This window comes from Triticum urartu, chromosome 5A (genome assembly GCF_056163025.1).
Source record: "Triticum urartu cultivar PI428250 chromosome 5A, HENAU_Tu73, whole genome shotgun sequence".
In the NCBI taxonomy this organism is placed as follows: Eukaryota; Viridiplantae; Streptophyta; class Magnoliopsida; order Poales; family Poaceae; genus Triticum; species Triticum urartu.
In genome coordinates this window covers 605844018-605868036 of record NC_141877.1, presented here as the reverse complement: position 1 = coordinate 605868036, position 24019 = coordinate 605844018, and the positions used below count along the sequence as shown (strand labels likewise).

The 24019-nt window shown below is 45.1% G+C and overlaps 1 protein-coding gene across 1 annotated transcript; it reads left to right on the top strand.

The window, feature by feature from the left end:
- The first annotated feature begins 17194 nt into the window (after positions 1-17194).
- Positions 17195-23755, top strand: LOC125527779 (uncharacterized). Its single transcript, XM_087524633.1, has 3 exons — positions 17195-17530; positions 22632-22723; positions 22769-23755. Exons 1-3 carry the CDS (start codon positions 17293-17295, stop codon positions 23753-23755), a joined length of 1317 nt encoding a protein of 438 aa, XP_087380759.1. The 5' UTR covers positions 17195-17292.
- Positions 23756-24019: the final 264 nt, after the last annotated feature.

Sequence of the window (24019 nt, the reverse complement as noted above, 5' to 3'; positions counted from 1 at the left end):
TCTATTCTGCCATGGTCGAGCTTTCAGTCTTAACTTCATACCTTACAACTCAGGCAAGAACTCCTTCTTTGACTGATCCATCTTGAACACCTTCAAGATCATGTCAAGGTATGTGCTCATTTGAAAGTACCATTAAGCGTTTTGATCTATCCTTATAGATCTTGATGCTCAATGCTCAAGTAGCTTAATCCAGGTTTTCCATTGAAAAACACTTTCCAAATAACCCTATATGCTTTCCAGAAATTCTACGTCATTTCCGATCAACAACATATATTCATCAGAAATTCTATATTGCTCCCACTCACTTCTTTGGAAATACAAGTTTATCATAAACTTTGTATATACCAAAATCTTTGATCATCTCATCAAAACATACATTCCAACTCCGAGATGCTTACTCCAGTCCTCAGAAGGATTGCTGGAGCTTTGCATACTTATTAGCATCTTTCAGGATTGACAAAACCTTCCGGTTGTATCACACACAACCTTTTCTCAAGAAAATCGTCGAGGAAACAATGTTTTGACATCCTATCTGCAAGATTTCATAAATAATGAAGTAATCGCTAATATAATTCCAACAGACTCTTAGCATCGCTACGAGTGAGAAAGTCTCATCATAGTCAACTCCTTGAACTTGTCAGAAAACATCTTAACGACAAGTCGAGCTTTCTTAATGGTGACATTTACCATCATTGTCCGTCTTCCTTTTAAAATCCATCTACACTCAACAGCCTTACGACCATCAAGTAGTTCTTCCAAAGTCTACACTTTGTTTTCATACATGGATCCTCTCTCGGATTATATGGCCTCAAGCCATTTATCAGAATCCAGGCCCACCATCGCTTCTCCATAGCTCGTAGGTTCATTGTTGTCTAGCAACATGACTTCCAAGACAGGATTACGTACCACTCTGAAGTAGTACGCATCCTTGTCATCCCACGAGATTTGGAGTGACTTGATCCGAAGTCTCATGATCAATATCATAAGCTTCCACTTCAATTGGTGTAGGTGCCACAGGAACAACTCTTTGTGCCCTGCTATACACTAGTTGAAGTGACGGTTCAACAACCTCATCAAGTCTCCACCATCCTCCCACTCAATTCTTTCGAGAGAAACTTTTCCTCGAGAAAGGACCCGATTCTAGAAACAATCCCTTATTGCTTTCGAATCTGAGACAGGAGGTATACCCAACTATTTTGGGTGTCCTATGAAGATGCATTTATCCTCTTTGGGTTCGAGCTTATCAGCCTGAAACTTTTTCACATAAGCGTCGCAGCCCCAAACTTTTAAGAAATGACAGCTTAGGTTTCTCTAAACCATAGTTCATACGGTGTCATATCATCAGAATTACGTGGTGCCCTATTTAAAGTGAATGTGGTTGTCTCTAATGCCTAACCCATAAACTATTGTGGTAATTCGATAAGAGACATCATGGTATGCATCATATCCAATAGGGTGCAGTTATGATGTTCGGACACACCATCACACTATGGTGTTCCAGGCTGTATCAGTTGTGAAACAATTTCCACAATGTCTTAATTCTGTGCCAAACTCGTAATTCAGATATTCATCTCTATGATCATATCATAGATATTTTATCCTCTTGTCACGACGATCTTTCAACTTCACCCTGAAATTACTTGAACCTTTCAATAATTCAGACTCGTAATTCATCAAGTAAATATATTCAACATCTACTCAAATCATCTGTGAAGTAAGAACATAACGATATCCACTACATGCCTCAGCACTCATTGGACCGCACACATCAAAATGTATTACTTCCAGCAAGTTGCTTTCTAGTTCCATTTTACTGAAAACGAGGCTTTCAGTCATCTTGCCCATGTGGTATGATTTGCATGTCTCAAGTGATTTAAAATCAAGTGAGTCCAAACGGTCCATTTGCATGGAGTTTCTTCATGCATATACACCAATAGACATGGTTCGCATGTCTCAAACTTTTCAAAACGAGTGAGCCCAAAGATCCATCAACATGGAGCTTCTTCATGCGTTTTATACCGATATGACTTAAGTGGCAGTGCCACAAGTAGGTGGTACTATCATTACTATCTTTTGGCATGAACATGTGTATCACTACGATCGAGATTCAATAAACTATTCATTTTAGGTGTAAGACCATTGAAGGTATTATTCAAATAAACAGAGTAACCATTATTCTCCTTAAATGAATAACCGTATTGCGACAGACATAATCCAATCATGTCTATGCTCAATGCAAACACCAATATCGATGGTAGAGAGAGCGTGCGATGCTTGATCATATCAACATTGGAAACACTTCCAACACATATCGTCAACTCACCTTTAGCTAGTCCCCGTTTATTCCGTAGCTTTTATTTCGAGTTACTAACACTTAGCAACCGAACCGGTATCTAATACCCTGGTGCTACTAGGAGTACTAGTAAAGTACACATTAACATAATGTATATCCAATATACTTCTATTGACCTTGCCAGCCTTCTAATCTACCAAGTATCTAGGGTAATTTTGCTCCAGTGTTTGTTCCCCTTATTACAGAAGCACTTAGTCTCGGGTTTGGGTTCAACCTTGGGTTTCTTCACTAGAGCAGCAGCTGAATTGCCGTTTCATGAAGTATCCCTTCGTGCCCTTGCCCTTCTTGAAACTAGTGGTTTCACCAACCATCAACAATTGATGCTCCTTCTTGATTTCTACTTTTGTGGTGTCAAACATCGCGAATATCTCAAGGATCATCATACATGTCCCTGATATATTATAGTTCATCACGAAGCTCTAGCAGCTTGGTGGTAATGACTTCGGAGAAACATCATTATCTCATCTGGAAGATCAACTCCCACTCGATTCAAATGATTGTTGTACTCAGACAATCTGAGCACAAGCTCAACAATTGAGCTTTTTCTCCTTAGTTTGTAGGCTAAGAAAATCGTCGGAGGTCTTATACCTCTTGACGTGGGCACGAGCCTGAAATCCCAATTTCAGCCCTCAAAACATCTCATATGTTTCGTGACGTTTCAAAAACGTCTTTGGTGCCTCAACCCTAAACCGTTTAACTGAACTATCATGTAGTTATCAAAAACGTGTATGTCAGATGTTCGCAACATCCACAGACAGCGTTCGAGGTTTAGCACACTGAGCGGTGCATTAAGGACATAAGCCTTCTATGAAGCAATGAGGACAATCCTCAGTTTACGGACCTAGTCCGCATAATTGCTACTATCAACTTTCAACTAAATTTTCTCTAGGAACATATCTAAACAGTAGAACTGAAGCGCGAGCTACGACATAATTTTCAAAGATCTTTTGACTATGTTCAGGATAATTAAGTTCATCTTATGAACTCCCACTCAGATAGACATCCCTCTAGTCATCTAAATGATTACATGATCCGAGTCAACTAGGCCGTGTCCGATCTGTGCGTGAGACGGACTAGTCAACGTCGGTGAACATCATCATGTTGATCGTATCTTCTATACGACTCATGCTCGACCTTTCGGTCTTCTGTATTCCGAGGCCATGTCTGTACATGCTAGGCTCGTCAAGTTAACCCTAAGTGTTTTTGCATGTGTAAAACTGTCTTACACCCGTTGTATGTGAACGTAAGGATCTATCACACCCGATTAACACGTGGTGCTTCGAAACGACGAACTGTAGCAACGGTGCACAGTTAGGGGAGAACACTTCTTGAAATTTTAATGAGGGATCATCTTATTTACTACCGTCGTTCTAAGCAAACAAGATGTATAAACATGATAAACATCACATGCAATCAAATAATAGTGACATGATATGGCCAATATCATATAGCTCCTTTGATCTTCATCTTGGGGCTCCATGATCATCTATTACAAGAACATGATCAATCACATATATCATTCATCACATCCTTTTGGCCATATCACATCACATAGCATACCCTGCAAAAACAAGTTAGACGTCCTCTAATTGTTGTTTGCATGTTTTACGTGGCTGCTATGGGTTTCTAGCAAGAACGTTTCTTACCTACGCAAAGACCACAACGTGATATGCCAATTGCTATTTACCCTTCATAAGGACCCTTTTCATTGAATCCGATCCGACTAAAGTGGGAGAGACAGACACCCGCTAGCCACCTTATGCAACTAGTGCATGTCAGTCGGTGGAACCAGTCTCACGTAAGAGTACGTGTAAGGTCGGTCCGGGCCGCTTCATCCCACAATGCCATCGAATCAAGATAAGACTAGTAACGGCAAGCATATTGAACAAAATCAACGCCCACAACTACTTTGTGTTCTACTCGTGCATAGAATCTACGCAATAGACCTAGCTCATGATGCCACTGTTGGGGAACGTAGCAGAAATTCAAAATTTTCCTACGTGTCACCAAGATCTATCTATGGAGAAACTAGCAACGAGGGGAAGGAGAGTGCATCTACATACCCTTGTAGATCGCTAAGCGGAAGCGTTCAAGTGAACGGGGTTGATGGAGTCGTACTCGTCGTGATTCAAATCACCGATGATCCTAGTGCCGAACGGACAGCACCTCCACGTTCAACACACGTACAGCCCGGTGACGTCTCCCATGCCTTGATCCAGCAAGGAGAGAGGGAGAGGTTGAGGAAGACTCCATCCAGCAGCAGCACAACGGCGTGGTGGTGATGGAGGAGCGTGGCAATCCTGCAGGGCTTCGCCAAGCACCGCAGAAGAGGAGAAGAACTTGGGAGAGAGGGAGGGGCTGCACCAAAGGCAAAAGGTATGTTTGAGAGGCCCTCCTACCCCACTATATATAGGGATCCCAAGGGGGGGGTGCGCCAGCCCCTAGGAGATCCAATCTCCAAGGGGGCGGCGGCCAGGGGAGGAGTCCTCCCCCCCAAGGTACCTAGGAGGTGCCTTCCCCTGCTGGGACTCTTCCTTTAGGGTTTCCCCAGGCGCATGGGCCTCTTGGGGTTGGTGACCTTGGGCCATGTAGGCCAAGGCGCACCCCCTACAGCCCATGTGTCCCCCTGGGGTAGGTGGCCCCACCCGGTGGACCCCCGGGACCCTTCCGGTGGTCCCGGTACAATACCGATGACCCCGAAACTTGTCCCGATGGCCGAAACAGGACTTCCTATATATAAATCTTTACCTCCGGACCATTCCGGAACTCCTAGTGACGTCCGGGATCTCATCCGGGACTCCGAACAACATTCGGTAACCACATACAAGCTTCCTTTATAACCCTAGCGTCATCGAACCTTAAGTGTGTAGACCCTACGGGTTCGGGAGACATGCAGACATGACCGAGACATTCTCCAGTCAATAACCAACAGCGGGATCTGGATACCCATGATGGCTCCCACATGTTCCATGATGATCTCATCGGATGAACCACGATGTCAAGGACTTCATCAATCCCGTATACAATTCCCTTTGTCTATCGGTATGTTACTTGCCCGAGATTCGATCGTCGGTATCCAATACCTAGTTCAATCTCGTTACCGGCAAGTCTCTTTACTCGTTCCGTAACACATCATCCCGTGATCAACTCCTTGGTCACATTGCGCATATGATGATGTCCTACCGAGTGGGCCCAGAGATACCTCTCCGTTTACACGGAGTGACAAATCCCAGTCTCGATTCGTGCCAACCCAACAGATACTTTCGGAGATACCTGTAATGCACCTTTATAGTCACCCAGTTACGTTGTGACGTTTGATACACCCAAAGCTTTCCTACGGTATCCGGGAGTTGCACAATCTCATGGTCTAAGGAAATGATACTTGACATTAGAAAAGCTTTAGCGTACGAACTACACGATCTAGTGCTATGCTTAGGATTGGGTCTTGTCCATCACATCATTCTCCTAATGATGTGATCCCGTTATCAACGACATCCAATGTCCATGGTTAGGAAACCGTAACCATCTATTGATCAACGAGCTAGTCAACTAGAGGCTTACTAGGGACATGGTGTTGTCTATGTATCCACACATGTATCTGAGTTTCCTATAAATACAATTATAGCATGGATAATAAACGATTATCATGAACAAGGAAATATAATAATAACCAATTTATTATTGCCTCTAGGGCATATTTTCAACACTACGTCCATCTACAACGGGTGCAAGCCAGTTTTTGCACACGCAGAATACTCAGGTTAAACTTGACGAGCCTAGCATATGCAGATATGGCCTCGGAACACGGAGACCGAAAGGTCGAGTGTGAATCATATAGTAGATATGATCAACATAACAATGTTCACCATTGAAAACTACTCCATCTCACGTGATGATCGGTTATGGTTTAGTTGATTTGGATCACGTGATCACTTAGAGGATTAGAGGGATGTCTATCTAAGTGAGAGTTCTTTAATTAATTTGATTAATTGAACTTAAATTTATCATGAACTTAGTACCTGATAGTATCTTGCTTATGTATGTTTGATTGTAGATAGATGGCCCGTGCTGTTGTTCCGTTGAATTTTAATGCGTTCCTTGAGAAAGAAAAGTTGAAAGATGATGGTAGCAATTACACGGACTGGGTCCGTAACTTGAGGATTATCCTCATTGCTGCACAGAAGAATTACGTCCTGGAGGCACCGCTGGGTGCCAGGCCTGCTGCTGGAGCAACACCAGATGTTATGAACGTCTGGCAGAGCAAAGCTGATGACTACTCAATAGTTCAGTGTGCCATGCTTTACGGCTTAGAATCGGGACTTCAACGACGTTTTGAACGTCATGGAGCATATGAGATGTTCCAGGAGTTGAAGTTAATATTTCAAGCAAATGCCCGGATTGAGAGATATGAAGTCTCCAATAAGTTCTATAGTTGCAAGATGGAGGAGAACAGTTCTGTCAGTGAGCATATACTCAAGATGTCTGGGTATAATAATCACTTGATTCAATTGGGAGTTAATCTTCCAGATGATTGCGTCATTGACAGAATTCTCCAATCACTGCCACCAAGCTACAAGAGCTTCGTGATGAACTATAATATGCAAGGGATGAATAAGACTATTCCCGAGCTCTTCGCAATGCTGAAAGCGGCGGAGGTAGAAATCAAGAAGGAGCATCAAGTGTTGATGGTCAACAAGACCACTAGTTTCAAGAAAAAGGGCAAAGGGAAGAAGAAGGGGAACTTCAAAAAGAACGGCAAGCAAGTTGCTGCTCAGGAGAAGAAACCCAAGTCTGGACCTAAGCCTGAAACTGAGTGCTTCTACTGCAAGCAGACTGGTCACTGGAAGCGGAACTGCCCCAAGTATTTGGCGGATAAGAAGGATGGCAAGGTGAACAAAGGTATATGTGATATACATGTTATTGATGTGTACCTTACTAGAGCTCGTAGTAGCACCTGGGTATTTGATACTGGTTCTGTTGCTAACATTTGCAACTCGAAACAGGGACTACGGATTAAGCGAACACTGGCAAAGGACGAGGTGACGATGCGCGTGGGAAACGGTTCCAAAGTCGATGTGATCGCGGTCGGCACGCTACCTCTACATCTACCTTCGGGATTAATATTAGATCTAAATAATTGTTATTTGGTGCCAGCGTTGAGCATGAACATTATATCTGGATCTTGTTTAATGCGAGACGGTTATTCATTTAAATCAGAGAATAATGGTTGTTCTATTTATATGAGTAATATCTTTTATGGTCATGCACCTTTGAAGATTGGTCTATTTTTGATGAATCTCGATAGTAGTAACACACATATTCATAATGTTGAAGCCAAAAGATGCAGAGTTGATAATGATAGTGCAACTTATTTGTGGCACTGCCGTTTAGGTCATATCGGTATAAAGCGCATGAAGAAACTCCATACTGATGGACTTTTGGAACCACTTGATTATGAATCACTTGGTACTTGCGAACCGTGCCTCATGGGCAAGATGACTAAAACACCGTTCTCCGGTACTATGGAGAGAGCAACAGATTTGTTGGAAATCATACATACAGATGTATGTGGTCCGATGAATATTGAGGCTCGTGGCGGATATCGTTGTTTTCTCACCTTCACAGATGACTTAAGCAGATATGGGTATATCTACTTAATGAAACACAAGTCTGAAACATTTGAAAAGTTCAAAGAATTTCAGAGTGAAGTTGAAAATCATCGTAACAAGAAAATAAAGTTTCTACGATCTGATCGTGGAGGAGAATATTTGAGTTACGAGTTTGGTGTACATTTGAAACAATGCGGAATAGTTTCGCAACTCACGCCACCCGAAACACCATAGCGTAATGGTGTGTCCGAACGTCGTAATCGTACTTTACTAGATATGGTGCGATCTATGATTTCTTTTACTGATTTACCGCTATCGTTTTGGGGTTATGCTTTAGAGACGGTCGCATTCACGTTAAATAGGGCACCATCAAAATCCGTTGAGACAACGCCTTATGAACTATGGTTTAAAAAGAAACCAAAGTTGTCGTTTCTTAAAGTTTGGGGCTGCGATGCTTATGTGAAAAAGCTTCAACCTGATAAGCTCGAACCAAAATCGGAGAAATGTGTCTTCATAGGATACCCAAAGGAGACTGTTGGGTACACCTTCTATCACAGATCCGAAGGCAAGACATTCGTTGCTAAGAATGGATCCTTTCTAGAGAAGGAGTTTCTCTCGAAAGAAGTGAGTGGGAGGAAAGTAGAACTTGACGAGGTAACTGTACCTGCTCCCTTATTGGAAAGTAGTACATCACAGAAAACTGTTTCTGCGACACCTACACCAACAAGTGAGGAAGCTAATGATAATGATCATGAAACTTCAGGACAAGATACTACTGAACCTCGTAGATCAACCAGAGCGAGATCCGCGCCAGAGTGGTACGGCAATCCAGTTCTGGAAATCATGCTGCTAGATCATGATGAACCTACGAACTATGAAGAAGCGATGGTGAGCCCAAATTCCACAAAATGGCTTGAAGCCATGAAATCTGAGATGGGATCCATGTATGAGAACAAAGTATGGACTTTGGTTGACTTGCCCGATGATCGGCAAGCAATTGAGAATAAATGGATCTTCAAGAAGAAGACTGACGCTGACGGTAATATTACTGTCTACAAAGCTCAACTTGTTGCAAAAGGTTTTCGACAAGTTCAAGGGGTTGACTACGATGAGACCTTCTCACCCGTAGCGATGCTTAAGTCTGTCCGAATCATGATTATGAAATTGTCGCATTTTATGATTATGAAATTTGGCAGATGGATGTCAAAACTGCATTCCTGAATGGTTTTCTGGAAGAAGAGTTGTATATGATGCAACCGGAAGGTTTTGTCGATCCAAAGGGAGCTAACAAAGTGTGCAAGCTCCAGCGATCCATTTATGGACTGGTGCAAGCCTCTCGGAGTTGGAATAAACGTTTTGATAGTGTGATCAAAGCATTTGGTTTTATACAGACTTTCGGAGAAGCCTGTATTTACAAGAAAGTGAGTGGGAGCTCTGTAGCATTTCTGATATTATATGTGGATGACATATTGCTGATTGGAAATGATATAGAATTTCTGGATAGCATAAAGGGATACTTGAATAAAAGTTTTTCAATGAAAGACCTCGGTGAAGGTGCTTACATATTAGGCATTAAGATCTATAGAGATAGATCAAGACGCTTAATTGGACTTTCACAAAGCACATACCTTGACAAAATTTTGAAGAAGTTCAAAATGGATCAAGCAAAGAAAGGGTTCTTGCCTGTGTTACAAGGTGTGAAGTTGAGTAAGACTCAATGCCCGACCACTGCAGAAGGTAGAGAGAATATGAAAGATGTTCCCTATGCATCAGCCATAGGATCTATCATGTATGCAATGCTGTGTACCAGACCTGATGTGTGCCTTGCTATAAGTCTAGCAGGGAGGTACCAAAGTAATCCAGGAGTGGATCACTGGACAGCGGTCAAGAACATCCTGAAATACCTGAAAAGGACTAAGGATATGTTTCTCGTATATGGAGGTGACAAAGAGCTCACCGTAAAAGGTTACGTTGATGCAAGCTTTGAGACTGATCCGGACGATTCTAAATCGCAAACCGGATACGTGTTTACATTAAACGGTGGAGCTGTCAGTTGGTGCAGTTCTAAACAAAGCGTCGTAGCGGGATCTACATGTGAAGCGGAGTACATAGCTGCTTCAGAAGCAGTGAACGAAGGAGTCTGGATGAAGGAGTTCATATCCGATCTAGGTGTTATACCTAATGCATCGGGTCCAATGAAAATCTTTTGTGACAATACTGGTGCAATTGCCTTGGCAAAGGAATCCAGATTTCACAAAAGGACCAAACACATCAAGAGACGCTTCAACTCCATCCAGGATCTAGTCTAGGTGGGAGACATAGAGATTTGCAAGATACATACGGATCTGAATGTTGCAGACCCGTTGACTAAGCCTCTTCCACGAGCAAAACATGATCAACACCAAGGCTCCATGGGTGTTAGATTCATTAAAGTGTAATCTAGATTATTGACTCTAGTGCAAGTGGGAGACTGAAGGAAATATGCCCTAGAGGCAATAATAAAGTTATTATTTATTTCCTTATATCATGATAAATGTTTATTATTCATGCTAGAATTGTATTAACCGGAAACATAATACATGTGTGAATACATAGATAAACAGAGTGTCACTAGTATGCCTCTACTTGACTAGCTCGTTAATCAAAGATGGTTATGTTTCCTAACCATGACAAAAGAGTTGTTATTTGATTAACGAGATCACATCATTAGTTGAATGATCTGATTGACATGACCCGTTCCATTAGCTTAGCACCCGATCGTTTAGTATGTTGCTATTGCTTTCTTCATGACTTATACATGTTCCTATGACTATGAGATTATGCAACTCCCGTTTGCCGGAAGAACACTTTGTGTGCAACCAAACGTCACAACGTAAATGGGTGATTATAAAGGTGCTCTACAGGTGTCTCCAAAGGTAAATGTTGGGTTGGCGTATTTCGAGATTAGGATTTGTCACTCCGATTGCCGGAGAGGTATCTCTGGGCCCTCTCAGTAATGCACATCACATAAGCCTTGCAAGCATTGCAACCAATGAGTTAGTTGCGAGATGATGTACTACGGAACGAGTAAAGAGACTTGCCGGTAACGAGATTGAACTAGGTATTGGATACCGACGATCGAATCTCGGGCAAGTAACATACCGATGACAAAGGGAACACCGTATGTTGTTATGCGGTCTGACCGATAAAGATCTTCGTAGAATATGTAGGAGCCAATATGGGCATCCAGGTCCCGCTATTGGTTATCGACCGGAGATTTGTCTCAGTCATGTCTGCATTGTTCTCGAACCGTAGGGTCCGCACGCTTAATGTTACGATGACAGTTATTATGAGTTTATGCATTTTGATGTACGGAAGTTAGTTCGGAGTTCCGGATGTGATCACGTACATGACGAGGAGTCTCGAAATGGTCGAGACATAAAGATTGATATATTGGACGGCTATATTCGGACACCGGAAGTATTTCGGGTGATTTCGGAGAAAACCGGAGAGCCGGAGGGTTACCGGAACCCTACCGGGAGAAGTAATGGGCCTAGTGGGCCTTAGTGGAGAGAGAGGGGCTGCCAGAGATGGGCTGCGCGCCTCCTCCTCCCTGGTCCGAATTGGACTAGGGGAGGGGGACGGCGCCCCCCCTTTCCTTCTTCCTCTCCACCTCTTTCCCCCTCCTAGTAGGAGTCCTACTCCTACTAGGAGGAGGACTCCTCCTGGCGCGCCAAACAAGGGCCGGCCGGCCTCCCCCTTGCTCCTTTATATATGGGGGCAGGGGGGCACCCTAGAACACACAAGTTGATCCACGTGATCGTTCCTTAGCCGTGTGCGGTGCCCCCTGCCACCATATTCCACCTCGATCATATCGTTGTAGTGCTTAGGCGAAGCCCTGCGTCGGTAGAACATCATCATCGTCACCACGCCGCCGTGCTGACGGAACTCATCCCCGAAGCTTTGCTGGATCGGAGCCCGGGGAGCGTCATCGAGCTGTACGTGTGCTAAGAACTCGGAGGTGCCGGAGTAACGGTGCTTGGATCGGTCGGATCGGGAAGACGTACGACTACTTCCTCTACGTTGCGTCAACGCTTCCGTTGCGGTCTACGAGGGTACGTAGACAACACTCTCCCCTCTCGTTGCTATGCATCATCATGATCTTGCGTGTGCGTAGGAATTTTTTTGAAATTACTACGTTCCCCAACATCCGCTGCCACGGCTGGCTGGCTGGCACGATAGTCCATACTCTCCATGGGGACGGCTGCTGTGCTGCCTCAGCATGCATATGTGGACATGATGCGTCGATGGAACCCAAAGCTCAGGGCATCTTCAGCCGTTCGGCCCCCCAGAAGGCATTTTTTCGCCGCTTGGGGGGCTGCCGACGGAAATTTTGGCTTGAGGATGAATTTCTTTCCAGCCGTGTCCACTCCCAAGGGAGGAACGACACAGCGAGCCCGCGCCCTCGCCCGCTGCGTCCGCCGTCCAGGCCGCGCCCTCGCCTGCCGCGCCCGCCGTCCAGGCCACGGCTGCCCCGTTCGCGCCCGCCCCAGGCCACGTCCGGCCCCGGCATCGAACCGAGCTCCTACAGCACGTCGAGGGAGGAGGGCAGCTCCATGGGCTGCCACCATTACCGCCGATGCTCCTCGCGACGTCCAGCTCCGGGCCCTTCCGCTTCCTCCTCGGCGCGTCCCAGGCCTCCTCGGCGGTGCAGCAGCGGCGCATCGGCGGCGAGGAAGCAGGACGCGGCGGTGAGCGCGGCGCGGTGGGAGCTCCGGAGCGAGGCGAGTGCGAGGGAGACCGCGTTGAGCACGTCGAGTGCCTTAACGGAGCGGTCGAGTAGGTCGGCGGCGAGGCGGTCGGCAGGGGGCCTGGCGAGGGCGTCCACGGCGTCGAGCAGCTTGGAGAGGAACGCCAGCGAGAGCACCGGCCCCTGGTGCTGCGCCGCGGAGGACGAGTGGGCGGCGGGGGCGACGAGTCGATCGGCGTGGGGAGGGCGAGAGGAGGCCGCAGCAGGGAAGGCGGCCACCGGCGGGAGCGGGGCCGCGGTGGCCGGCGAGGGGAGGGCGAGGGGAGGCTGCGGAGGCGCGCCCCCTGGCGTGCGGCGGCGAGGAGGAGGCCGCGATGGTGGGTGGTAGGTGGCGAAAGGAAAAAGGAGAGGAGAGAGGAGAAAAAATAAAGAAATAGAGAGAAAGGAAAGGAGAGGGGAGAGAGAGGGGCTGGCAAGTGGGGCAGCGCCTGCAAAAAGCAATGCCGGCGTCCCCAGCTGACCCCCGGCGGGCTAGGTGCGGGGTGGACGTGCCGGCGCTAATTTTCGTAAAATCCGACGAAAAACGATGTCCTGGGGGCCTGGCTGGGACGTTTTTTATCCGCCGGTACTAAAAAAAGATGCTTGGGGCGTCTTGGGGGCCCTAATGGAGATGCTCTCACGGCTCACACAGAAAAATGCAGCAGTTGGACGGCGAGCAAGCGCGGCTGCACGATGGCTGCCTCGGAGGCGAGTAAGCAGGACGTCAGCCTCGGACGTGGTGTATGTTGCGCCAATGTGCATCACACTCACCTCGGACGGAGTGCGCTGTGCACGGCGCCGGCCTCGGAGGTGAGCCTCGAGCGTGCTACTGCTCGTCGTCACGCTCACGCTGGCGTCCCGTCCACCATGCAGTGCGCCTTCGTGCCTCGCCGCGCACGCCGTCCACCAGAGACCCCACGTTTCTGTATCTGTGCGAATCGTGGGTGGGACGAAGTGGGTCGCCTCCGGCCGGGCGGAAACAAACGCCTCCAGTGCGTGGCAATGGCATGGCTCGTCCACGTGCTTCTCCTCCTCTCTTACATGGAGATGGAGGTGCCGCTGCTCTTCCTGCTCCGAGTCTGCCAAGCATCGCTGGCGTGCATGGGACGCCGGGTTGGAGCAGTACGCCCGCAGCTACGCGTGGGGTGCGCTCGTCCACATGCACGGGCCGCGTACGGGAGGAACTTGTTCCGCGGCTTCCCGCCAGCCAACTCGTTCCCGACGTCCATTTATCCATCCATCGATCCATGCAGATAAAAACCATGCATGCATGTGTGTTTAGAAATCCAAGCTTAGTGAGGACGTGTATGATGCCCGCGGAGTTTCTTCTATAAAAAATGCCGACAAAGGTTAGCCTTTAGGTTGGTCTCACTTTTTTTTTAAATCCAAGCTTCGTAGGGTCTTCGTGCCACGTCATCAAATTCCCTCCTAAGGGCATCAACGTTAAAAATAACCGGGATCAAAAAGTACAGGGTACAGACTTAAGAGATTTAGAAGTAAGGGTTCGATTTCCTACGACCTCTACAACCATAAAGTCTATATTAGACTTCAATCCATATCTCTGGGCCTGACACTACTGCAGTCCCGCTGGAGGCAACTGACGAGAAGCGTCGTCAGTTCCTGGTTGCTGAGTGTACACCAACTGATTTGTGCGTGACTGGTCTGCTGTGATTTTGCATTGCTCTACAACGCTTTTGTCTGTTCCTCCAGTTTTTTTCAAGGAATGCATTGTGTGGAAATGCTCAATGGAGCTCGGCCTCCATGGAGGCTGGATTTTAAATAATTTAAATTCAAATTTGCACATTTAATTACTTTTTTGAAAAATTACACACATACTTAGAGACATAATGCACAAGTGTGCAAATTTTCAGGACGAAACACGTTAAAACGAGTCATTCAAAAAAAAACTTTGAGGCTTTTTAGTAGATGCATTATTCACCCTCAAAGTCCATGAATTTGCCCTTTTTTTTTCACAGATCGCATTTCAAGATATTTGATTCTAAAATTTTGCACACCTATACATCACATCCTTATTTACTTGTACAATTCTTTTCAGGTTTTTTTGAAACTGAGAAGTTTGAATTTCAATTTTTCCCCAAATTTTGGAGGCCGAGCTCCAAAACGCCCCACTCTGCCTCATGGCTCTTTATTGCAAGATCGAATTAGTCACATCATCTATTACAAAAGGCATGATAAAGTTATTTGAGTCAAAAGCATGCTTAGCAATAGTATGAGCCACCTTATTTACATCCCTTGGACAGTGTTGGAAAGACTATTCCCTATCCTTTGTGCCGCCACGAAACATTCCGCCAGAATTGTCGCATAGTTAGGACTTCTGTTGCAGCATTACATAATTGGATAACCACCATAGAATCCGATTCGACCACTACTGGAGAGCACCCCAATTGGTCCACTAAAACCAGTCCTTTTTCAAGGGCTCGTGTTTCTGCCGTAGCCAGACTTACAGAAATTTTTCTCAGCTGCTCCCGCTACAGCCTCGCCACGACCATTGCCAATGACTGCTCCAGTAGCACCCATCCCGTCCTCAGAGAAAGCAACGTCAATGTTAAGTTTATATTAACCCCGCGGTGGCTTTGCCCATGAAATTTGATGTGACTTCACTACTCGCCCGGTAGAATGGTTTGAGGTGAAAGCCTGAATAGCGACGGCTGTTCTAGCCCGCAAAGCTACTTGCTGTCCATTGACAAGTTCACGCCTTTGCCACCAAATGTACCAGGCACCCGCTGAAACAATTTCCTTCACACCAATTTGTTCGAGAGCCGGTGACGATGCTGGGGTGTGACGAAGGATCTCCTCCAAAATGATGGACCCTGATTGATCAACAAAAAGTTCTTTTTCTACAACATCATGAATTCCGAGAAACTTCCAAACCTGTTAGGCTCGCTCACACGTGAAGAGTAGATGCGTGATGTTCTCTGCACCCCTTTGACATACCTGACATTGATGAGACACGAAATATGTCTGTTGCTCCATTTTATTTGGTTGAATTTGTTTGGTGCTCTAGTAATAAGCCTGTAGGGAAGCCTTATAAGTACTTGATAGTTTTTTTAACTTTACGTGATAGTTTTCCTTTTCTTTTTTTGAAATGTGGCCCGGTTGGTATAACTTGAGTCTGTGACCATTCTTTCCCGTCCCTCCCCATCCACCAGCTCTGACTTTTTTACTTTGCTGGTAAAAAACCCAGTTTCGGTTCTTGTTATTCAATTATGCCGACTACTCTGTATTTGGATACAGATTTTTATAATTTGCTACTCACCATCTGTAATCGGCAAACCACGATATTTCAATTGGCAAGATTCCTCAATGGCTTGAATTACCCTATCCCGCTAAACGCCGGCTTCCAATCCGGAACAACTTGGTGGAACCTGCAAATCAAACATCCAAGTCAGAGTGTCACGTGCTAGAGGATTTCACTACACCAAGAACTCGGCTTTTATATAGGAATATTCACACATATAGAAAATCATATGAATCTAAAAATATTCATTTTAAAAAAATCACATATTTTAAATAATTCAAAATTTTTATGTTTGGAAAAAATAATGTAGTAAGTTTTTAAAGAGTTTTTTGTGCAACTAAAGTTTTTCATGCAATTTAAAATTGTTCATATAATTCTAAAAAGTGTTCACATTTAAAAATATATTCTTATTAGCAAGAAATGTTCACATTTTAAAATATATTCTTATAAGGCCGTCATGCACATGCGAGCAAGAGCAACCAACGACGCAAAATCCTACTGTATCAAGCAATGGCAGTATTTATAGTGTTAGAATTAAACACGTCGTAATTAACCTCGTGTACGTGTGTATAGGTTTGTATGTATCCGTGTAGGATTTAGTATCCGAGTAGCATTGCTTTAGTATCCGAGTAGTACTACATATATGCGTGCATCCTGTAACTTTGTAGTACCACTGTGGTTGCGAATCAACCTGTGGTTGAGTTGGTTAGGTGGACAGTGGTATCCTGCATTATTTCTGGATTTATTTCAGGATTTCCGGCGATGCGCTTTCAGTGGGAGGAGATGTTCCCGTCGACGACGAGACGCCTACGATGACTTCGTAAATCTCAAAATGATATGTCGGCTCAGTCTCTCGAAGGTGCTCATAAGGGTAGGGTGAGTGTATGCGCGTTTATAAGGGTGAGTGTATGCGCGTGTATATGAGCGCTTGTGTCTGTACTGATGCTTAAAAAAAGTACCACTGTGGTTAGGATGTGCGTGTGTGCGTTCATAGGGGTGAGTGTATGCGCATGTATATGAGCGCTTGTGTCTGTATTGATGCTAAAAAAAAAGAAGCAATACAAAATCAAAACAGGCTCGATACGAGCCTGCGGCAGTACTACGCCGGTTTTGCTTCGTGAGTTGACCGATCCGATCAATCAACGTGTATTAGCGCGCGCTAGCTATATATACGCAAGTCACTACGTGGCCTAGGGTTTGGGAGGCGGCGGCTGCTTTATTCCCGATCCCAATCGCCATTCTGCCCATCGAAGCCGTGCCAAGCTCGGATGAGGAGGAGACGTTCGTCCTCTCCGATTGCGAGATGGCGGAGGAGGAGGAAGAGGAGGCCGACGTCTTCACCGATTGGGTGATGGAGGAGACCACCGTCTTCCCCGACTGGGCGATGTTGGATCGCATGGGCCGCACCCGCTGCCACAAGGACCTAGACGCCGCTCGTCTGGTTGTCAGCAAGAACAAGACCGCCGCTCGACTCCGCATTGACTGCGGCTGCTCCTGCTACGTGTCCTTCACCCTCGCGGCTCCTCCACAAGGGGTCTCCTGTTGAAAATAATATAGCATGAGTATGTTTATCTATCTTCTAATTCCTCCGCCAAATCCGTGGTGCGGTTCATAATGCGTATATGAAGCTAGAGGGTAGGGACATATTTATACTCATATTTCTGAAAATTCAAATCCGTATCCGGATAGAATTCAATTAGACTCCTAATCGAATTAACCAACCATGATCATAACTGATTATTTTCCGAGTCAAATTTCTTCTTATCCCTAAGCACATATATGTGAGATATATGCCACGTTTACATAGTATACGATTCCTATTTAAACGTGTAGACTTATCAGTCTACAGAGCTGAACCTGTAAATAGCCTAGCCAATTCCAAACATATATTGTGCCCAGTCAAATAATTCCACTGTACATATACACACTGTATTCCAGTATAGTTTGTACCCAGCTCCTTGAGTAAATTTCCTCAAGTTCAATTGCAAATATTTGTACCAATCATTCATACACCAATTCCGTATGATTTCATTCATCAACCAAATAAATGTAGTATATAATGTTTTGGAAGACACCAAAAAATCCTACACCTCTCACTTGTCTGAAAAACATTCAATCAAAAATCCTAAGGCCCATGTTTCTGACATGTTTGCAAAACAATTCCTGACTAAGAGGTTTAGTCAGTGGATCTGCCAATATATCAGTACCAGGCAAAAATGCAAGCCGAACAGTTTTCAGCCTATTTATTACATCTCTAATATAATGATACTTTCCCTCAATATGTCTAGCCCTGCTATGAAACTTGGGATCCTTGGAAAGTTTAATCGCAGCTTGATTATCACAATAAACAGTGACCGGATCGGACGCATTTTCAACTATCTCTAGAGAAACCAGAAAGTTCCTCAACCAAACGCCATCTTTTACAGCTTCATTCGCAGCAATGTACTCTGCTTCCATAGAAGACTGCGCCACAGAAGTTTGTTTCTTGCTCTTCCAAGAGATAGCACCTCCAGCCAAAGTAAATAGACAACCTGACGTCGACTTCCTTTCATCAAGGTCTCCCTGCCAGTCAGCATCAGTATATCCCTGCAGCTGAAGATTATCACCATTAAAGCAAAGAGAAAAGTCCATCGTTCCTTTTATATATCGCATAGCATATTTTATTTGCTTCCAATGAGCTTCCCCGGGTTTTTTCTAAAATCTGCTCAACATTCCAACGGTGTGACACAAATCTGGTCTTGTAAACAACATTGCATACATAAGAGACCCCAGAGCAGAAGCATAAGGTATATTTTTCATTTCCCTTATTTCCTTAGGAGTTTTAGGACATTGTTCCTCACTAAGTTTAGTTCCTTTTATCATTGGTACATTTGCAGGTTTGCAATCTTCCATAGAAAATCGTTTCAAAACAGTTTTGAGATAAGCTTTTTGAGACAGCCCCAAAACTTTCCTTTTCCGATCCCTATGTATTTCCACCCCCAAAACATAAGAGGCTTCCCCCAAATCTTTCATATCAAAAGTAGATGATAACCAAGATTTCACTTCCATGAAGGCTCCCTTATGGTTTGAAGCAATTAAAATGTCATCGACATACAATGATAATAATGCAAAGTTTCCTCCCACTATTTTGAAATAAATACAGTGGTCTCCTTCCATCATAGAGAAACCATATGATGTGATTGCAGCATCAAATAAGGTATTCCATTGCCTAGAAGCCTGCCTCAAACCATAGATTGATCTTTTTAACTTACATACTTTATTCCGATTTCCTTTTTCCACAAAACCATCTGGTTGTGTCATATAGATTTCCTCTTTTAAATAACCATTTAAAAAAGCAGATTTGACATCCATTTGATGGAGATCAAGATCAAAATAAGCAGTTAAGGCACATAAGATGCGAATAGAAGTGAACTTTGCAACAGGAGAAAATGTTTCCACAAAGTCTACTCCTTCCTTTTGTGTATATCCCTTAGCAACTAATCGAGCTTTATATTTTTCCACACCTCCTGAAGCATTGAGTTTCCTTTTGAATATCCATTTAGATCCTATGGCCTGACGGTTTTGGGGTAAATCAACAAGTTCCCAAACACCATTTCTTTCCATGGAGTTTAGTTCTTCCTGCATAGCTTCCAACCATAGTCCAAATTCCTCACAATCAATTGCTTGTTTGTAAGTTTTAGGTTCTTCCTCTAAAGACACTTTAGAGTGTACTTCCCCTAGAAACACAAAATAATCATCTAAATAAGATGGTGTCTGTGTGTTCCTCCCACTTCTTCTAGGCATACTAGTTGAGGGAGTTTCTTCCATATTTATGTCAGGGATTTGGCTTGAAAGATTACCGGTAGAGTCATTTACTACTTCCTCGGATTCGGAACAATTGTCATTTCCGGCTATATTCCTCACAATGGAGTGGTTTTCAGCAACTAAACTGTCCATAGCATCAATATCGGAAATATCTTCAATATAATAGAGGCCTTCTACGCGGTTCCCTGATTGTATTAATTTTCCTTTTAGCAATATTTTAACCTTCCCATTGCTAAAGTTAACATCAAAGCCTGCAGATTCTAGTCTAGATACCGATATGAGATTTTTCCTCATATCTGGAGCAAATACAGTATTCTTAAGGAGTAATATTCCTCCACTTGGGAGTTTTAGATTATAGTCCCCAATTCCTAGTATATCTGCCTTTGATGTTGTTCCTAGATAAATATATCTAGTTTTGTATTGGTTTAAATGAACAGAAGGAATTCCTATCTCTTGCAATGTGTGAGGTGGAGCCAGAATCAACCACCCAACTATTTGACAAGGAAGTTGTAAATAGAGATTCTGAACATACAAAAACATGTGACATACCATCAGGTGAAGAATTTCCCCTTCTATTATCCTGATGCTTGGACTGGTTGTTGTTATACTTCTTATCATCTGGCTTCCTCTTCTTAGTGCACTCAGATCTGAAGTGTCCTTGTTCACCACAATTATGGCAGTTAAATTTCCTCTTGTCAACCTTCTGATTTGAGTTTCTTCCATTGTAATCATTCCTACCACGCTTCTGATTTATTTTATCCCTCAAATCTGTCCCATATTTCCTCTTTTGCCAATTCCTCTTGCTTGAAGACTTGTCCTCACCAAGGTGTAGTTCATCATGTTGAGACCTTCTTTCTTTCCCTTGTGTGGACTTCCTGTCTTCTTCCATGAGTAGATGATGCCTTAGCGTCCTCATGTTTAGCACACGCTCAGTATGACAAAAGGATATTTTAAATTGTTCCCAAGAGTTTGGCAAAGAGTTAAGAGCAACCATAACTTGAACTTCTTCAGGGAAAGGGTACCCAGCATTCTTTAGTTCCTCTACTAGCACACATAATTTATTCAGATGTGCACTAACAGCAGTGGTTTCTGTCATCTTCGCAGTCAAAAACTGATTCACCAAGCTAAGAACTTTGATAAGTGAAACTTCCCCAAAGTCCTTTTCCAATCTCCTCATTATTTTGCGAGCTGATTCCTCTGGTTCATATTCTCCGGCTAGAGAATCAGACATGGATCCAAGCATAAACACTCTAGCCTTTTTGTTGTCCTTAGTCCATTGAGTAATTTCCTCACGGTAGTTTTCCTTTTCCTCATCTTCAACCTCCTCTGATGGTCGGGTAGGCTTAGATTGAGATATTATATAATCAATGTTCTCAGTAGTGAGGAGAAACATAATTTTTCTCTTCCAGACGGTAAAATTTGATCCATCCAGATTATCCCTTATTTGCTTGTACACACACGTAATAGTGGGATAGTAAAGTTTTAGGTTTACTTTTCCGATCGTGGTTGCACTTTCCATCGTAGATATATGTACGTGCCAACTAAAAAAAGATATATGTACGTGCCAGAGTTCTTGTGTGCAAAATAATGCATACACATAATATTTGTATGTAACGCTTATGTCTTTAAATCTCATCCGTTTATTTTAAAAATTAACGGTCAAGATAATTTAGTCCGTGTGGATAAACGTGATGGCTTGTTTACCTCTTGTTTTAATTATATAATAGATAGATGGTGCGAGCAGAATTTCAAAGAAAATTGTATACCTTCCTATGCTGGTTCAGTGTGTTCTCATCTTCATCTTCGTCTTCTTCAATGCCGTCATCATCATCCACCAGAATCGCCGCTACCTGCGGCTGCCTGCTGCAGCCCGCGCCATTTGAACCCCCACGACGTGCAGCAACTCGCATGGCAGCAGCATCACCTCGCCCGGCACCACGACGGCCTTGCCGCGAGCACCTGGTGCCCTCGCTACGGACAGACCTTGGCGAGGTGGATGACCTCGCAGCGGCAAGCCATCTGATCTTGCCCTCTGTGGGGGGGAACCTTGACCGGAGCCGCTGTCCCGTTGAAGGATATGCGTGTACATGGTCATGTCGGGGTACGAGGCAGCGCCGCAGTCGGCGTTGAGGTCAAGGTTCCCCAGGTCCATGCGCGGTGCGGCGACGTTCCCGACCCTCGGAACGCGGCCGCCGGAACTATCACGCCGGAGACGAGGCGGCGTCAAGCCCCACCCTTCGCCGTCCATGGCCTCCGCCACAACACCAGACGATTCCTTTTGAGACAAGAAATCAAACGGGGCGTCGTCCATGGCGGATGGATCTGAGACAAGACTCTCATCCGATTAATGGAAAAACAAGCACAAAACTAAAGAAATCGAACGGGCGCCGTCCATGGCGGATGGATCTTGGCCTTCAGTCTCACCTTAAACGGGTAGGCGGAGGCGGGAGGCACGGCAGTAGGCGGAGGCGCAGCGGTAGGCCGAGCCGGCGGGGATCAGCGGAGGTGGAGGCGGTCGCCGGCGCATCCTGCGGGTGCCCGGCGCCTCCTGCGAAGGCCCGCTGCTTTCGTCCTCGCACGAACAGAGGGAGTGGGAGAGGAGTGCTCGAGGGGGAGACGAGGGAACATGAGGGGAACCGGCTGTGTTAAAGAGAGGAATTAAATGAGGGGAGAGAGAGAGCTAATCCATATTTTAGTAGGGTGCCCTTGACTAAAAAATTTAGCCTCAAAAGTAGTTCTAGCCTCTTTTTAGTCAGGGGTGCTTGGAACTTTAGCCTCTAAAAGTGACTATTTTTAGTCAGACTAAAAATAGTCCCTTGGATCCAAGCACCCTCTTAGACACCCGGCCCGCCTATTCCTTCCTGCGGGCAACCGACAACAACCTCGTCCTCTTCGACATCTCCAACCCGCAGAAAAAAGTCAAGGAAATCGTCCTCTTCGACATCTCCAACCCGAGCCGGAGTTGCTGCCGGGAGCCCCCGGCAGATCTGTTCGTCTACAAGGCCGGCGGTCCTCGCCCCTTGGTGCAGGGTCTCCCTCCCTTCGCCGAGTACAGTAGAAGGCCGTTCCTGACGGATGACCTCACCACAGGCATCCTGCAGCTCGCGGAGGACCACTACATTGTTGCCGACCTCAATGTCTACCCCAAAAGAAAGGGCATGCGTGCCGAACTCTGCGTCTTCAACTCCGAGACTGGAAGGTGGAAAATCATCCCCAAATTGGACCCGGGCAATGGCGGCCAGTTCCCCGAACTCTGGTCAACCGACAATGTGCTCGCTTTCGACGGCTGTTTCCTGTGCTGGGTCGACTACTTCAGCGGTGTCCTGCTATGTGACTTCTCCGAAAACATAGACTCCCCGTCGCTCTGCTCCGTGCCTTTCCCTGGAGGAAAAGAGTACCGTGGTAAGGTACGGGTTGAAAGGTACTTCCCGGAGAGATTCCAAAGTGTGTCCATCAGCCAAGGCAAGATCTGCTTTGTCCACATTGACAATGACTTCCATGACAGAGTCCCTGGTCGCTGCCGCCGATGCCTTGAGCTTCGTGATAGAAAAAGGCAAGGGCAGCAGCAGCAGACTCCGAAGAAAATCACCAGTTGGACTTTGAAATCCGAGTTTGAGTGGAAGCTACATCGTGAGATCAACCTGGACTCTCTCTGGGCGCAAGCTGGTTACAGGGATCTGCACATAGATCAGCGTCTTCCTGAGTTCCCAACCATCAGCTTGGATGACCCCGATGTTCTGTGTTGTCTGTTAACGGAGGAGGAATTTTATGGTAATGGGTGGATGATCATGGTAGACATGAACCATGCACGTCTACGGTCATGTGAGTTTGTGGGTGTGGATGCTCACGCTAACAAGTTTCCTAATGCCACCGAACTTTCAACTGTCTTCTCCAAATACCTTGAAAGGCCAACTGCATCGCAAAAGGGAAAAAAGAAAAGAAAAAGAAATGCCAGCAGATAACTAGAGGAAGCTCTCTTAATATTTCGTAACATGGTTGCCTTTTATTAGCTTTCTGTTAGACTCGATATATGCCAATCTCACTTGTGTTTTTGCTTATTTATCTTTACTACGTATACATGGTGCAATACATATGCTGCCTGGTTGGGTTAATTGAAGCATTTATAATGTATTAATACCATGAATTTTCTCTTATTCTGTTCATATAAATGTATTACTCCATCCGTCCCACAATAAGATGTTTTTGCAAGTTAAAACTGCTTGTCA